The sequence below is a fragment of the Pangasianodon hypophthalmus genome, chromosome 12 (genome assembly GCF_027358585.1).
Source record: "Pangasianodon hypophthalmus isolate fPanHyp1 chromosome 12, fPanHyp1.pri, whole genome shotgun sequence".
Taxonomy (NCBI): domain Eukaryota; kingdom Metazoa; phylum Chordata; class Actinopteri; order Siluriformes; family Pangasiidae; genus Pangasianodon; species Pangasianodon hypophthalmus.
Genome location: NC_069721.1, coordinates 10,534,206 through 10,551,815, shown reverse-complemented (window position 1 = coordinate 10,551,815; position 17,610 = coordinate 10,534,206). Strand labels below are relative to the sequence as shown.

At 36.6% G+C, this 17,610-nt stretch overlaps 2 protein-coding genes and 1 long non-coding RNA gene across 4 annotated transcripts; 1 reads left to right on the top strand and 2 right to left on the bottom strand.

The window, feature by feature from the left end:
- Positions 1 to 3: 3 nt before the first annotated feature.
- On the bottom strand, positions 4 to 1,861 carry rnf151 (ring finger protein 151). The gene is made up of 4 exons (XM_053238391.1): positions 1,740 to 1,861; positions 1,197 to 1,342; positions 1,001 to 1,097; positions 4 to 869 (listed from the first exon to the last, which is right to left on the bottom strand). Exons 1-4 carry the CDS (start codon positions 1,740 to 1,742, stop codon positions 390 to 392), a joined length of 726 nt encoding a protein of 241 aa, XP_053094366.1. The 5' UTR covers positions 1,743 to 1,861; the 3' UTR covers positions 4 to 389.
- Positions 1,862 to 2,990: 1,129 nt separating this feature from the next.
- Positions 2,991 to 7,041, top strand: LOC128319423 (uncharacterized). The gene is made up of 4 exons (XR_008302876.1): positions 2,991 to 3,573; positions 5,664 to 5,739; positions 5,906 to 6,065; positions 6,718 to 7,041. It is a non-coding gene; the product is annotated as an uncharacterized LOC128319423 (long non-coding RNA).
- Positions 4,607 to 10,486, bottom strand: noxo1b (NADPH oxidase organizer 1b). Of its 2 annotated transcripts, XM_026915620.3 has the most exons (8): positions 10,282 to 10,478; positions 10,113 to 10,193; positions 8,507 to 8,579; positions 8,223 to 8,406; positions 7,479 to 7,687; positions 7,275 to 7,391; positions 7,027 to 7,144; positions 4,607 to 6,195 (listed from the first exon to the last, which is right to left on the bottom strand). In XM_026915620.3, the coding sequence occupies exons 1-8, from the start codon at positions 10,345 to 10,347 to the stop codon at positions 5,658 to 5,660; spliced, it is 1,386 nt and encodes a 461-aa protein (XP_026771421.1). In that variant the 5' UTR covers positions 10,348 to 10,478; the 3' UTR covers positions 4,607 to 5,657. The 2 variants fall into 2 exon arrangements, with proteins under 2 accessions (XP_026771421.1, XP_053094412.1); XM_053238437.1 differs by having other exon boundaries at positions 7,275 to 7,687; positions 10,282 to 10,486.
- Between the last annotated feature and the right edge of the window lie 7,124 nt (positions 10,487 to 17,610).

Here is a 17,610-nt window from a genome sequence, read left to right as displayed (position 1 = left end):
AAATACTCAGCTTGATTACATGCAGTGATATTATTAATTATTTTCAATATTATTATGGACTTTATGGTTTGGTATGCTATATACTGTAGCAGACTTCAAACATGGAGTAAATTTGCATCAACACCAAAGTTTTCTTCACATTTGGTCATGTAAAACCTAACATGCTTAACTCAGTGTAGTTAGTTTCTGTGGTCTCAACATACTTCAACACAGTAGTGTAGTCGTATTGCTTAGTATATGCAACCCAGCTGTTAGAGTTCACTCATTTAATAATAAAACCACACAGCTGACAATGACAAGCAAGTGATGTATATGTAAGTATTAGGTTTAAGATTCTATCAGAAATTACACATTAACACACTTATAAGACCATATAAGGGGCATATTTTTTAGGAGCTGGTGCGTGTGCTGGAGCTGTGGCCGACTCTGGAGCTTCTCCCTGTGCTGGTTCCCTCACCAGGGCTCTCCTCCTCTTCCTCCAAGTTCTCGCTGAGCTCCAGGCTTTCGCAGATCAGGCTGATCTGCCGAGTCATGTGGGCCATGCAGTTTTGCATGCGTTGCATCTTCCTGCGCAGTGCTGAGGCGATGGTTCGCTGCGTCTGTCGCTGGGCCTCATAGCGCTCCTGCAGCTCTTGGTAGCAGTTATGTTGGGCCTGAGTAGTGTGGCTCAGCAGCGTGCCACAACCCATCGGGCACAGCTGCCTCCAGTGGCTACAGACCTGAGCATGTGCCTGGGCTTCCTTCCTCAGTACCCTAGCCCCACAGCCCTCTTGTGGGCACAGCAGCCACTCGAATGGGCAGGTGGAGCTGTGGAGGTACTCCTCTGAGAGAGGGAAGGTGGCTGTGCAACCCTGTTGCTCATTTCGGCACTGAGAATAGTAATGCGATATGATCAAGAATTTTTGGCTGAGATTCTGGGTTGATATGTAGAAATGATTAAAAGTATTTGGTTATCATTATGCCAGTCTTTCCCTAGCATTCGTAACAAGGTTTTTCTTACCTTGATTGGTAAACGGCCAATGGATTTACTGAGCTTGAACATAACGAACATAAGGCGCTGACTGACAGGCTTCCTGCAGCACGGACATGTTTCCTGTCTGGATCAGTTTAGTATGCGTTGTTTAGCATATTCACATTGAAAACACTGCTTTTGCATGATTCATCTCTAATATAAGTGTAATTTGTAGTTTTCATACCTCCTCATCCACTGCAAAATACACTTCTTGCAAAAGACATGGTTACACGCCACACGCACAGGGCAGCGTAGAACCCCTTTGCATATGATACAGATAAGGTCAAGGTCTGGGGGGTCAACAAAAAGGTCCACTTCATAGCCACCACTCTGACATGAAACACAATAACCAAACACCACTAGTTTACGGAGTGTGACTAAAATTATGGAAAGGGTTTAATCTCACAATGTTATTCATGTTAGAAAAACTAAATCTTATTGAAATATTAATTCAATTCAGTTAAATTTTATTTGTATAGTGCTTTTAACAATGGACATTGTCACAAAGCAGCTTTAAAGAAATATATAAATTCTGGATATAAATTTTAAATGAATAAATTTTTCCCTAAGGAGCAAGCCAGAGGCGATATTAGTAACCCTGATTCTACTTCGAACAAAGCATTGAATGATTGAAAAACAAAATGATTGCAACTAAGTCTATTTTTGTTTGTTTTTTATAGACAGATCACAGTCAGTGAAGTCAGTGAACAAGTATATCAGAACTCACCATATTTCACTGTGTTAGAAAGTCACAGCTCTTAGTCAAATGATACATCCATGAAGTCCAAGCAGATGCTGCCATCCAACATCCAACAATACGCAGCTTAACCATGCCCAACTGAGACCATCTGACACCTGATGATTCAGAAATATATTAGTTTCCATTTTTCTTTTCTTTTACATTCTAGCACAGGGTGTTGTAAATGTTGTCAGGTGCTAACTACACTTGTCTAGAAGGTGTTAGACACCCAACCAACAGAGGCCTATTTTAGTACCATCCAGGTTTTACTTAGTGGACAAAGGCAGTGCTGTGGAAACCACTGAGCTTTCAATGGCTTGTGTGCTCTACAGACTACAAACTCTATTCTCTTGACACTGTTGTCTCTGAATGGCCAGTGGAACACAGTGGTGTTTTCTGTAGGTTGACTCATGTAATGGTAATACTCTTTCATCTTCTGGCTATTTAATAAAAAAATTACCCAAAGTTGTTCCATAGCATCCACATAATATCTGCATCTTATTGCTTATCAAAGTAAAAATTTGTCCACTGCCCATTCAGTGTTTACTTTAATCGAAAATAATTATTTATTAGTGGAGCGAACCATTTCTTCTATTTTACTGAATCATATTTATATTGGAATTTATCAGTCTTTAGGGTTTTTGTTTGCCTCATTTTAAGGTGAGGTAATGTTTAACTAAAAACATCAGCATTCACCTTTTTTAAGAAAGACCAAGGTGTTGTTTGAGGCAGGCTGGAGTGTTTACAGTGGGTCTAACATCTTAGCCTGTAGATTTTTTCAGACTGACCTTAGTTTAAATTTTTAACTGCAGATGGCGATGTAACATTTTTTACCATTCCCATTTATTTGGTTCTAGTCATATACATCAAACTATAAACATTAACAACCAGAAGAAAACACAATTTGAGCGATTGGACTTGTTGATTTTTAGAACGTAGTTTTAATGAATTATTGCCGATTCATTAAATTCATTCCAAAAAATAAAAACAGACTCCACATTCTTCTTCTATAGATGGCAAACTGGTAGTTCTTCATTCAAAGTTATTAGTTTCAAGGTTCTCAAGGTTATTATATGAATTCCTGTCAAGATAAGAGGAAGAAACCACATTATACACAACAGAACTATTTGTCCACAAAGAAATGGTTTATCTTTTCTTATATTGGTTTGACTTGCTTTATATTGTACATTCTGGTCGTGTCCTGCTTTCTACAATGATATCAAGATGTGATATTTTCAGTTGGCTCTGGTTTTGTTTTGGACTTAAAATATTTACATTCATATTTACAGCATTTGGCAGACGCCCTTATCCAGAGCGACTTACAGAAGTGCTTTAAAGAATCTGTCAATACACACACACCCTCATACTGGTTCAGTAGGTTAGGGACTAAGAGTACTAACAGTCTAAAAACCTTGTTGGGGAAGTAGTATAGTATTTTTTACATTTTTTTAAATAACAAAATGATAATTTAAATATTTCTTGAAGAGGTAGGTCTTTAGTCATCGTTTGAAGACAGCCAGTGACTCAGCTTTTCGGGCAACTAGGGGAAGTTCATTCCACCACCTAGGTGCCAGAACAGAGAAGAGCCTTGATGCATGCCTTCCTTGTACTTGGGAACTTGGGAGGGTTGAAAACAAGTCACGCAGCTGTATTCTGGATCAGTTTCAGAGGCTGAATGGCATGCAGAAGCAGACCTGCCAGGAGCGAGTTGCAGTAGTCCAGTCTCGAAATGACAAGGGACTGAACAAGCATTTCTGTTGCCTCTGTGGATAGAAATGGACGATTCCTTCTGATGTTGTAAAAGAGAAATCGGCATGAGCATGTAAGTTTAGCAGTGTGAGAGGAGAAGGACAGTTGATTGTCCATGGTTACCCCAAGGTTGTTTGCAGTTACAGATGGTGAGATCTGAGAGTTGTCCAGGGAGATCACAAAATCTTGACGTGGGGATGCATCTGCTGGAATGAACAGCAGTTCAATTTTGCTGAGATATTTATTACTGTTTCTTGTTTGATTAGTAATACTACATTGTACAATTCAGATGTCTCATAGCTAAAGATAAAAAATAGCACATACCCTAGACCAGAAACATTCAAAATCCTTTTATCAAAGAACAAGTCTAATTTTACATAGGTCACAAGTTAGGTCACATATTTAGTAGTATTTGGCAGCATTAAAGCTTGTTACTGAAGCAAACTACCTGTCTATATCCTACCTATATAAAATAATTCATATTCACAGAAGCTGTACCATATACTGTCTATGACGGGGAATCCATATTCATATGTGTATGGAGGAATAGAATGTATTTTTTTCTCTCCTGTCAACAACCAACACCAGCCATTAAAGAACTGGCATAGTAGCTGATGACTCCCTCGTTCTATTCAGGTCAAAACAAATTTTTATATTGTATTATATTGTATAAGCCGCCATTATATAATACTCCAGACTTAACTGAGCTTCATAAAAGTTTGAATTCATTTCAATTCCATGATGATCCCATGTCTATACTGTTGAACTAATCTAGTATTATGGTCATGCTTCACCCATTTACCTGCCACTAATCTAAATATTGTATAAAGTTATTAAAAGTAAAATTAATTTGTATTAAATAGTTCAATATCTGAAATGTGGACTGGATATATACCACATTTCTTTTCATTTACATATTCAAATATCCTTTGAATATTTTCAATTATTTATTTAAACAAACATATTTGTGTTGGTTCCTACAGAAGAATCATGCAGTCAGAGCTTAGGGCCATGAGACATGTTTTTACAAGTGAACTGACATGACATACCAAACTTTAAATAGATGTCATTCAGGGACTGACATAAAGGGAACACGACAGGGAAAATCAGAACAATTTCCTTGCAAAGATATTTGATTTTACAAAAAGATAATCTAGTATTTCAGGAAACCATAGCTTTTTCATACCATTTCTTGTAAAAGGTACGTTGATGATGCAGTCATGTATTCATGCAGAAAGATTTATTTACTGATTCCTTCATATGCTAACTTTGGTTATACAGAAACACTGAGAAACTATTACAAGCTTTAAGATGTTAATGCTATTTAATTCAGGTGTATAAAACTTTCAGTGGAAGGAACCTTTCAGATATGGATTTAGATTCCTAATGGCCAAGCCAGAGTTGAAGGTGGCAAGGAAAAAACATGAGAAAGAAACTTTGAGAGGAACCACACTCAAAGGGAAAGTCCATTCTATTCTGGGTGATACTGAATAGTGGGATTGTAAACAATTACAGTAAACACGGTATAACACAGGTATATAAGGCTACTCTGGAACATCAGTACCCTGCCACTTGACCATCAACAAACCTGAGTTATTGGGTGAAGGATGTCACTACAGCACACTTCATAATTTTATTTGGAGCGTAATTTTATTTATGTACTGTGATTTAACATGTGGAATACAGACAATGTTCAAAGACATAGTACAGCATATGGGAAAACAATATTATAAAAAAGTATTTTATATAAAAGTTACCAGCCTGCTTTCTCTCAGACACTGTGACAGGCCTATTATATAACATGACAAGTGACTGTGAAAAGGAAAGGCAAACGAATAGAACCAGTCTTACCAGTGGAAGTAACTGAATGTTGTACTAATATTCTCTGACTATGTTAGCATTTACGCAGCTAACCACTTCACCTTTATATTCACCTTTATACAGCATGATGAATGCTGATGAATAGCATACAATCAGGTAGAGGAAGGACAATATATGCACACAATAATTGGATGAGCAATCAGAGTCATTGTTTTAAAAACTGGTTCAGACATGAAAGTATTCAAGCATAGTCACTGTACCAGACAGAAATAATAGTATCATGCGTCATCACGAGAGGATTACAAAACATCTCTTTAGATAACTTTTGTTCTTCTTTTACAGGGCCTGAATCGCAGTTCTATCAAACAGGCGAGCTTGGCATTCCAGGGCTGCTTTGCGGGTGAAGGTGGTACAGCGGGTGAGGATCTCTTGGGTTTGTGGACGAGGGGGCACCTGTGGGTGCAGTTTGGAAGGGCTGCTGGTTTCTGAATTTGTAGAGCTTTGAAGCTCCATACACACAACACTGTCAGGACTGGCTGATTCTGCATCTTTCTCTGACTGTCTCGGGTTCTCTTCACGCTCAGAGCCGGGAGAAACAGAGGAGCTGGAGCAGAAGTCAGTGTCATCACTGAAGCTGCTCTCGCGGCTGCTGGATTCATTGTGTTGGACTGGAGCACTGTGGCACGGAGGCTCAGAGACCACCTCCATAGAGTGGGACTTGTGGAAACGAGGCTTGTGGATGGGGTGAGACAGCGCACTTGATAGAGTGGACAGATTTAGGTTGGAGCTGTGCAACTTTTTCTGCATGCTAAACATAGGGTTGGAGTATGGCTGCAGGTATATAGAGGGCACATATCCTGCCTTTCCATTATATCTGTTAAAGCAAAGTAATATCATACAGTTCAGGTTGAGTCAGTAAGAATCACCCACAATAATAAAGAACACTTAAATAAAACATCTATTCACTTAAAAAAAGTTTTTTTTCAATACAACTGTAATATCTAGATTACAATTGCATACATTCTTAGAAAAAAGGTTCTTCGGGGAACGCTTAATGGGCCTATGTAGAACCCTAAAACTAGAGTGGTCCAACAGGGTTTCCCTACCAGAAGGTTCCAAGATGGAGCTAAGAAGTCATATCTATCCAAAAAAATCTTGAAGAACCCTGCAGTGTAGTGTGTGTATTCCATAGTAAAATATGGTTGCTGCACTGATTTTTATTAAGAACTGATTTTATTCTAATCTATATCAAGTGCATAAGAAAAAAAGGTTCAATATAACCATTACCCCACTAAACATCCAGTTTTTAATGAGTTTTTATCTTAAAACATATTATCCATTAAGTACTATGAATTATTCAATAACTACAGAGAACTACATGTTTTCCTTCTTTTAGGAAATGTACTGTATGTCGATATGTGGGACATACAAGTCTGGACCCGCTGAGATGACCTGGGCATTGAAGGAGTTAATGGTTTAACAGCGTTTCCCTATTCCGAACAACAGGAAACACAACGTCGTCTCACTATCAGAGAGAGTTCCAGATAGAACCCCTTTGGTAAACAAAGAACCCTGAGAATACTAGAGGAACCTTTTTTCACCAGAAACTGTATCCTGTGTAGTAGTTACATTTTAGCACTGTGCTATAACATAATCCTTATTCCAGTGGTATAACATCTATAGATAGACTGATAGACTGAGTTACCTAGCAAGCCACCAGCCATCGTCAGACTTCTGAATAACCTCTACCACGGCTCCGATGTTCACCGATAGCTCATCCGTCATGGTAGAGGTGAAGTTCTTTATAGCGCAATATAGAGCCACTGGGGGGACAAAAATGAAGAATTTTTTTAAAAGACTTTCCAAATCAATTTAGACATTTTCAAATGGCACCAAATAAATGCAAATCTACACTTTTTTCATCATCATATTATTATTAGCCCTGTAACTTACTTTGACCATCTGTACTGTCAAGCTCATCTTCTCTCTCTTCTTCATCCTCACACAACTCCAAGTAGGGAGCAGGGAACCAGGCTAAACACTTCGCTTCATTCTCTACCAGCCACCATCCTGATGATTTCAGATGGAAATATAAGCGCGAGTACAACAACATAATCATCCCTCTCCCACATTGCATAGAAACAGTGCAAGGCATACCAGCTTGATCTTTAATGAGTACTTCCAGAACTTCATTCACAGTCACACTAAATGGTCTGTTCTTGGTGTCCTTGGTCTCATACGGAGCTAAACACCGGTACAGTTTGGCGACACATGGCTGGGACACATTCCCACTGCTGAGGCACTTACTGCTCAAGTCGACTCTTGGCTGATCATTAGGGGCATCTTCTGGTTGAAAAATCATTATGCTGAAAAAAAAAAAATCCAGAGTATTCCTTTAGTCAAAGCATTTGTTAACTGCTTTATTTTATTATTTGATATTATTATAATATAATATTTTATCATGTCAAAAAAAGATCAATAAACAAGGAAACTTCAGGTCTGGCCATACAATCAAGTCTTAACTCGAGCCTTTAGGCTTATTAGATTCATTAAGTTTTAATGGTACCATTGTTAAGATCTCCATACAATAAAAATTTGCAAATGTGCATGAATTGTACTTTTAAATTATTACTCTAAATGCTCAAAGATACAACAGGGGTCCTCAATGTGCAATTATGTACTTTAAATCATGTTTACAGGTGCACTACATTCACATGATCATGTAAAAGATACATACTAAATGTCCAAAGTGACAAAGAAAGGCACAATTTTGTACTTTTTTTCCTGAGAGTAAAAGCCTTCCCACCTTCCCAATATATCCCAATATAACTCCTGTTTTTAAGTATCCTAACTTTCACTTATCCAAGGCAGCATTTAAAGTCAGAGTAGAAAGTAGGATACCTGTTATGTGCAAACTCAGGATGCAGCTCTTCTTCCCTGGGAATAAAGAAATGAATGAGGTCAGAGGACTGAGAGACGCACGGCTTACAGCGCAGCAGCTCAGTGCAGTAGTGCTCCAGAGCCTTTACTCGATGCGCCCACCGAGCCAGAGTCTTCCTCTGGATGCTCAGCGTCCTCATTAAACCTGACAGAAGAGTGTTCGGCACTTAAAAACGTTCAGAAAGAGTTTGAATTTGTTCTATGGCAAAATGAATAATGTGCTCTGACGGCACAGCCGACCGTACCTCTGAATCTGGGCAGCACTCTGTCCTGTTGGCGAAATGGGTTTTCCACTGGAAATTTCTTCTTTAGTTGCCTCTGTTTTGAAATTAACGAGAATAAATGGTTAAAAGAGAAAGAGAGAGAGATTCTTTTTCATTCTAGCCACATACAAGTATACCGGTGCAGGCCTTGGTCTAATATATTACAGAAAATACTGTGGTATAAAATAATCACCAGACATGTAGTGCAAATCAGTTTACAGTTTAGTTTCAGTGCAAACAGACAGACACTAAACACACTGTGCAAATAGACCCTGTATGATAAACACAATACAACAGTTGGAACAGCTACAGGAACAGCAGTGTGGAACATCTAGTACATCCAGTAAACAGCGGCACAGTGACTGGAAAAGTGTGTGATGAGTGAAGTCAACACCAAAACTAGCAGCATAGAGGATTAACATTCCCTGGGTGCTATGAGTGAAGTGTTTATTCTGCTCTTCCTGTATGACAAGACCGAGCTACTGTGAATCTCTCACACACATACCTTGGCATAAACATTAGACGTGTTAAAACCTAGAATAAACATTAGACGTGTTAAAACCTAGAAACCCCCAATTTATCACACACTTTATTGATCAAAACTATTATCCACTCTCAAAAGAATGATCCCATAAAGTAAATATAAAGCACAGGTTTACATTAAGCTTCCCCCCAATTCTAAACTTATTATAATAAACAGCTTGTAGTGACTTCATGTCTGAAAACTATAGTAAAAAGAAAGCTGCATTTTATTGATTAAAACTACTGTCTACTATCAAATGAATTCAATTTAGTTCACTTCAATATTATTCGTATAGAATGTGACATTGTATAGAACATTGACCTTCGTATAGAATATGGACCAAAAGACAAAAATTCTGGCTGCAGATTTATATTTACAACCCGAATGAGCAAGCCAGAGGAAATAGTGAGGAAAAACTCCCTGAGACCACATGAGGAAGAACCCAGACTCAGAAAAGCACTCATCCTCATAACATCTGTAGAGTCACACAGTAGGCTAATAACTGTGTTGAAAGGATGGTCAGTAAGAATAAGACCCCAAAATCATTATATATATATATATATATATATATATATATATATATATATATAATTACACACACACGCACACACATACATATATATATGTATGTATGTATGTATGTATGTATAATTACACACACACACACACACACACACACACATATATATATATATATATATATATATATATATATATATATATATATATATATATATATATATATATAATAATTATGCAGTAAGAATAACAGTAAGAATAAGACCCCAAAATCATTTTATATATTTATGTGTATATATATATATATATATATATATATATATATATATATATATATATATATATATATATATATGATTTATATATATGTGTGTGTGTGTATATGTATGTATAATTACACACACACACACACACACATATATATATATAAGAATTATGCAGTAAGAATAACAGTAAGAATAAGACCCCAAAATCATTATATTATAAGCGTTTTAGAAAGTCCAGCACTGACAGAATGAGATTATTTCACGATCATCTGGTTCTTACGTGAAGCTGCTTGAAGTCTCGGAGGGACCTGTAGACAATCACATCGGTCTGATCGGACCACAGCACAGATGTCATGAACAACTGAAACACAAACGGATTTTTATAATGTCAGTGTAATGCATTGTGTAATGCACTATGCTAGATCTTAGTCATCACACTACAGTCTTACTTTGCTGTTGCCTTTGCACATTATGCCGAGTATTCCCACGTGCAGAGGATAGCGATGGTCTCCCATTGTGATCTGCGCAGAATGCTGGTCGTGAACAGGCTGTTAAAGCTTAAATCAGAGCTTCCCCCGTTACTGACTCTTCACACGAGTGAGGCGGTGTGCTCCAAATCATCCTCACCGACCTTTTTTTTTATTATTTTTTTTATTTCACTAGACCAACGCGCCAGCCAATCACATCACAGTGGGCGGTGCTAACGTTTCTGCGCATTTCATCATCCCTCCACACTCAGAGGCCACTTCATTAAATAGAGCTTCATTGCATTTACATCAATTACACTTTATCAGGCACACTTACTACCACAGTTACTGACTGTAGCTAGGGTTGCCAAACCCGGACACCCCAATCCCTAACACACATTTAAGGTCAAATTTCCATTAGACTCACTCTTAATATTTCTTCCAGCTCTATAGTGTTTGACCTTGCCACTATCAGCAGTGGTTTGTTCTTCAAACAAGCTTGCAGAAGTCAGCACATGGCAAGTCCAAATTAAATCCGATGCAGAATTCTATCTAGACAATACTCTGTGACATTGTTTCTTTCTTTTTCAGAGGGAAGTGAAAGCAGCACATTTCATCACCTGAAAAGCTCTACGACCTATCAAAGAGACTTATAAGAGACGTCTAAGAAAAGCTTGAAACATAATCTCTGACAGCACACACCCCAACTACAACTCCTTTATCTAGCATCTGGGAAGTGGTTTCGAAGCATTGGGCCACAGGGCATAAGAACAGTTTCTGTCTTCAGCTCATTCAATCTAGTGCAACACACACTCAGATGAAAGATATTTGCCTAATTTAGAGTCTATTACTTGTGAATCCATCACTCAAGTATATCCAGCTACTGTATGTATATAAACCTAATTATGGTGGTATTATAGCCAATGTGATACATGCATATATGCTGTCCAGCCACTTTACCTGTACAGTGGAGACTTTAACCTCTGATCACTATGAATTGTAATCTGTGTAGTATCTCAGCACTGGCTACAAGACTAATTGAACATTTACTAATTTTTGTAATTACTCCCAGTACATACATGTCTGGTATTTTTCATATATATATATATTTTTTGTCTAATGTATACTCATTTGTTAACAACTAACAACAGCTAGCAGTATTTCATTATACTGTACATTTGTGTATGAATAATGACAAAAAAAAGGTCATTTCAATTGAACTGAATTGAATAACCAACAAAAAGTAATTAACCACATTCTGTAGTTAAATGGGGAGTGTAATAAGCTTGGAAGTTGACAGATGTATTTGAATATTAATTTCATATATTTTAATCATATACATGTCCCATTAATTAAAGTTCTTTTTTAATCTGTGGTGTATTTAATAAATGTACATTTTTGTCTATGTTTTTTTTTTTCTTTATTCTGAACTTGCTAGGGGTAAAATTTGATTTAAAAACATATAATTCGAAATCATGGGTTACGGTTTTGCGATTCCTCCTCTTGAAGGCCTTAAGTGCTTGAAGTGCTCCTCTTGCTTTATGTTCTTACACTAAATGTGAAAATGCTTGCACTTTACAAAAAATACAGGACATAGTGCACAGTTTGTGTCATAGCCAACTGAATAGCCAAAAATAGCTTCAAAATCCCATACATAGGTTTCAGTTATTTTGTTAAATCCACATGCATGACTAATGCAGAAAAAGTGTGCTGGGCGGTCTGCAGTATCTGGACGTAGGTTAACAAGGTTTGAGTATGATAACAGATTAGAAATAAAATAATCTCTAATCTGTTATCTAATCTGTTATCAACAACTTTTGGCTGTGCCAACAAACTGTTACGCAAACTTTTTTGTCTCAGGACAGTTAACTTTCATAATGATGCACAAGTCTTTTGTATGCACAAGGCATGTGAAAGTAATACAGTGGAATCCAAAATGAAAAGTCATGGGAAATACCACAGTGGAATGCTTAAAGTCCAAGTGGACGTAAATAAAAGGTGTAATCAAATTTTTTCTAACAAGACAAACTGCATTTTTCTGTCTTATTAACTAACAGAGAGAATAAAGAGAGGCTGGTAAGAGAATGGATAAAAAAGCATGACATTTTGTTTTATATAAGAAGAATAGAACACTTTGAGACATGTTGTTATAGGAAAATACACACCACTGCACAACGGTCCTGTAATGCAAAGCAAAAATAATGCAGTTCAATGTTTTCTATATAAAAAAATACTAAAAAGTGCAGTAAACAGCACTAAATGATACAAAGTCAATGCATTAAAAATTCATCAGGAGTTGCAGGTACACTTTGTGCAGTATTATTATTTAAGCATCCTGGAGACTCTGCCACAGTTTTTCTGGAGACTTTCACAATCACATTTGCATCTGTTCTTTACTTTCCTTATTGACATACAAACATTTTTCTGTAACAGTTCATTTTGGTTGGAAAATTAATGTTTAGAAATATAAAATATGCTTTTACTGACTCAATAATACAACAAGTCTTAAAACAAACATCTAAGACAAAAATAGCACAAAAAATAAGGGTGCCTAAGACTTTTGCACAGTACTGTATGTGGGGTGGTAACATATTAGACCACCCCATCCTTGACTGTTCTCCCATAAAACCACAACCTGTTTTATTTTCTAATTTTATATTGACCATATTTTTCTCATTGCTGATGGCACAGGAAAACTCACAGGTTTTTCCATTTAAGCCAAATGTGTCTCTCTCTGTACAGAGATCGCTCTACATACAGTATGTACAAACAAAAACCTCATTATTAAACAACTTCTTTTTTTCCAATTGGGACAGAAGCTGTCAGAGTAGAAAACAAGTCTGTAATATATGACAGAATATTGTCTAATTTGACATGTATTATTTATTTTACCTTTTTTTTCTACAGAGGGCAGTGAAAGAACCAGCATTTGGAGCATGGCTCTGAATCATTCTGGCACAGGCCACCAAACATAAGAACAGTTTTCCTTGGGAATCCTGGATGCTTCACTTTTGAAATAATTTGCATAAAATCTCTATTTCTGAGATTTGAACTTCCGACTCTTGTATTTTGGGGTTTTAATTATTATTTTTTTAAATCTAAAAAACCAAAACCAGTAATTTTTAATGATATGTTTTTAAAGGCAAATCTTACACTAAGCTCAAAACAAAGAAAAAACATAGGCAAAATGTAAATGTAAAACTGCACAGAAAAAATATTTTTTTGTTTAATGTGATAATGTATGTAATCTATATAATTCAAATATAAACAAAAAATCATATTCTCATACTTTTATCAGCCTCCAGCTCCACAGGAGTTTTTATACAGTAAATAAAAGTGAACACACCCCTGTTAAAATGGCAGGTTTTTGTGAAGGAAAAAACAGAAACAATGATTAAAAAAAGAGAAAAACCTGGTTGCACAAGTGTGCACACCCCTTAACTATACCTTTTGCTTGTAATCCTGCACTCTCTTACAGTCTTTTTGGGTACCAGCTTAGCACAACTTTATATGTTAATTTTATTCTTGATTCCCTCTATCTTGACTAGAACACCAGTCCCAACTGAAGAGAAGCAGCACAATGCTGCCGCCACCATGTTTCACTGAGGGGATGGTGTTCTTTGGGTGATAAGCTGTCTTGTTTTTTATTTATGTGGGCTTGGAAGTTTCTTTTTCCATGAGAAAGGGCTTCTGTCTAGCCACTCTACCCCATAGCCCAGACATGTGAGGAATACAAGAGAGTTGTCACATGCAGGGAGTGATGAGTACCTTTGTATCTGATCAGTGATCATTTTCTGCACTTGTTGATGATGGCCTTCACAGTGTTCCATGGTACATCTAATGTTTTGAAAATTCTTTTGGACCCCTCTCCTGATTGATACCTTTTGACAGTAAGATCCCTTACATGTTTTGTAAGCTCTTTGCGGACCATGGCTTCAGCCATTGGATAAAACCAAGAAGATGTCTAGAAAATACTACAGAAATAGCTTTTCTTTATTTGGTGTTAATCAGAATCACTTCATAAATGACAGGTGTATGATAATTACTTTGTTTGTGTGTGAATTACTATGTTTGAATGTGATTGGTTAATTCTGAGTACAGTCACATGCCCCATCACAGAAACCTGCAATTTTAACAGGGATGTGTAGACCTTTAATATCCACTGTATGCAGGCGTTTGTGCAACAACTGATCCTAAATTAGTCATTACCTTTCCTAAATATGATTACAAACCCAACCACTGGCAGCATGAAAAGTCACTAAACAGTGTAAGTTTAGCCCAAACTGGAGTTTCAGTTAATCAAAATCATCCTCTGAAGTGTTGCTTTATCATGTAAAAAATAAAAAAAGAACAAATAAAAAGAAAAAATGTGAAAAAGCTAGCACTTTACAAAAATATAGGGCACATTGCACAGCTTGAGTCCTAGCCACTTGAATATATATGACTATAAATGGCAGCTGTGCGTGTTCTCTCTTCAAAATCCCATTTGTAAGCTTCATTTATATTGTTAGAGCCACACAAATTGTATGGCATGACTAATGTAGAAAAAGCCTGGCTGGGTGTCTGCTTTTCTGGTTGGCTGTAGATATACTGTAGCTTAACAAGGACTGAGTCTGTGAGGGCTGTGCCAATAAGTTTAATATGCAAAGTGTTAATATGCAAAGTTAAATTGCTCCAGGTCAATTCCAGAGTCTTCTGAAGGCACAAAGTATGTGAATGTAATACAGTCGAATCTGAAATTAATAGTCCAGGGGAATACCACAGTGGCGTGGCTTGGCTTGTGCACAAGTTTGGACATGCATTTAATTAGTAATTAGTGACATGCCCTTTTGCAGATATCACAGTTTGAAAATGCTTTTTACAGCCAGATAGGAGTCTTTCTATTCTTGTTTAGAGAATTTTTACCCACTCTTTCATGAAGAACATTTCTACAGGGTGTTCCAAAACTGTCGGTTGTGCCTTCATCAGTGGATGTTCGTGGACGTCGACTTCTTGGTTGGTCTGCGACACTTCCAGTCTTTTTGAATTTGCTAATAAATTTGGCAGCAGTGTTGTGTGTGATGTGCTTGCCATGTTTCCTGTTAAAGTCCATTGCATCCTTGTGACAGCTTCCCGATCCAGCCATGAGAATGATTTCAATATGTTCAATATTTCAGACATTTTGCTAAAAAGTGTTAATTTCCCGTGTGTATGGAGACTTTAGGGACACCCGGTGGTCGGAGATGTTCTTGGGCCATCTTGCAAGTTTAAGATATACCTACACATTTTTAAAGATGTTCAAGTAAGGAGACTCTGAGGGCCATTCCAAAAGGAAAAAGAGGTTTTTTTTTTGCTTCCAAAAGCATCTGGCTTATCTAGATGTTGTTTTGCATACATCAAACATTCAACTGAATAAGCCAAAAATAGCTTCAAAATCCCATACATAGGTTTCAGTTATTTTGTTAAATCCACATGCATGACTAATGCAGAAAAAGTGTGCTGGGCGGTCTGCAGTATCTGGACGTAGGTTAACAAGGTTTGAGTATGATAACAGATTAGAAATAAAATAATCTCTAATCTGCTATCTAATCTGTTATCAACACCTTTTGGCTGTCCCAACAAACTTTTACGCAAACTTTTTTGTCTCAGGACAGTTAACTTTCATAATGATGCACAAGTCTTTTGTATGCACAAGGCATGTGAAAGTAATACAGTGGAATCCAAAATGAAAAGTCATGGGAAATACCACGGTGGAATGCTTAAAGTCCAAGTGGACGTAAATAAAAGGTGTAATCAAATTTTTTCTAACAAGACAAACTGCATTTTTCTGTCTTATTAACTAACAGAGAGAATAAAGAGAGGCTGGTAAGAGAATGGATAAAAAAGCATGACATTTTGTTTTATATAAGAAGAATAGAACACTTTGAGACATGTTGTTATAGGAAAATACACACTACTGCACAACGGTCCTGTAATGCAAAGCAAAAATAATGCAGTTCAATGTTTTCTATATAAAAAAATACTAAAAAGTGCAGTAAACAGCACTAAATGATACAAAGTCAATGCATTAAAAATTCATCAGGAGTTGCAGGTACACTTTGTGCAGTATTATTATTTAAGCATCCTGGAGACTCTGCCACAGTTTTTCTGGAGACTTTCACAATCACATTTGCATCTGTTCTTTACTTTCCTTATTGACATACAAACATTTTTCTGTAACAGTTCATTTTGGTTGGAAAATTAATGTTTAGAAATATAAAATATGCTTTTACCGACCCAATAATGCAATAAATGCAATAAAGTCTTAAAACAAACATCTAAGACAAAAATAGCACAAAAAATAAGGGTGCCTAAGACTTTTGCACAGTACTGTATGTGGGGTGGTAACATATTAGACCACCCCGTCCTTGACTGTTCTCCCATAAAACCACAACCTGTTTTATTTCCTAATTTTATATTGACCATATTTTTCTCATTGCTGATGGCACAGGAAAACTCACAGGTTTTTCCATTTAAGCCAAATGTGTCTCTCTCTGTACAGAGATCGCTCTACATACAGTATGTACAAACAAAAACCTTGTTATTAAACAACTTCTTTTTTTCCAATTGGGACAGAAGCTGTCAGAGTAGAAAACAAGTCTGTAATATATGACAGAATATTGTCTAATTTGACATGTATTATTTATTTTACCTTTTTTTTCTACAGAGGGCAGTGAAAGAACCAGCATCTGGAGCATGGCTCTGAATCATTCTGGCACAGGCCACCAAACATAAGAACAGTTTTCCCTGGGAATCCTGGATGCTTCACTTTTGAAATAATTTGCATAAAATCTCTATTTCTGAGATTTGAACTTCTGACTCTTGTATTTTGGGGTTTTAATTATTATTTTTTTTAAATCTAAAAAACCAAAACCAGTAATTTTTAATGATATGTTTTTAAAGGCAAATCTTACACTAAGCTCAAAACAAAGAAAAAACATAGGCAAAATGTAAATGTAAAACTGCACAGAAAAAATATTTTTTTGTTTAATGTGATAATGTATGTAATCTATATAATTCAAATATAAACAAAAAATCATATTCTCATACTTTTGTCAGCCTCCAGCTCCACAGGAGTTTTTATACAGTAAATAAAAGTGAACACACCCCTGTTAAAATGGCAGGTTTTTGTGAAGGAAAAAACAGAAACAATGATTAAAAAAAGAGAAAAACCTGGAGACTCTGAGGGCCATTCAAAAAGCAAAAAGAGTTTTTTTTTTTACCTCATCAGTCCAGGCACTTGCTTCCAAAAGCCTCTGGCTTATCTAGATGTTGTTTTGCATACATCAGACA

Bases quoted from the DNA above. Each gene is read 5' to 3' on its own strand.
- rnf151 (XM_053238391.1), bottom strand. The intron at 1,098-1,196 runs GTATGAAAACTA...AAACTGATCCAG, and splicing joins ATTTTGCAGTGGATGAGGAG to ACAGGAAACATGTCCGTGCT. The intron at 870-1,000 runs GTAAGAAAAACC...TACTATTCTCAG, and splicing joins TTGGCCGTTTACCAATCAAG to TGCCGAAATGAGCAACAGGG.
- noxo1b (XM_053238437.1), bottom strand. From the start codon at position 10,347: ATGGGAGACCATCGCTATCCTCTGCACGTGGGAATACTCGGCATAATG. The intron at 7,688-8,222 runs GTATCCTACTTT...TTTTTTTTTCAG, and splicing joins CCTGAGTTTGCACATAACAG to CATAATGATTTTTCAACCAG. The intron at 7,145-7,274 runs GTAAGTTACAGG...TTGTCCCCCCAG, and splicing joins TGACAGTACAGATGGTCAAA to TGGCTCTATATTGCGCTATA.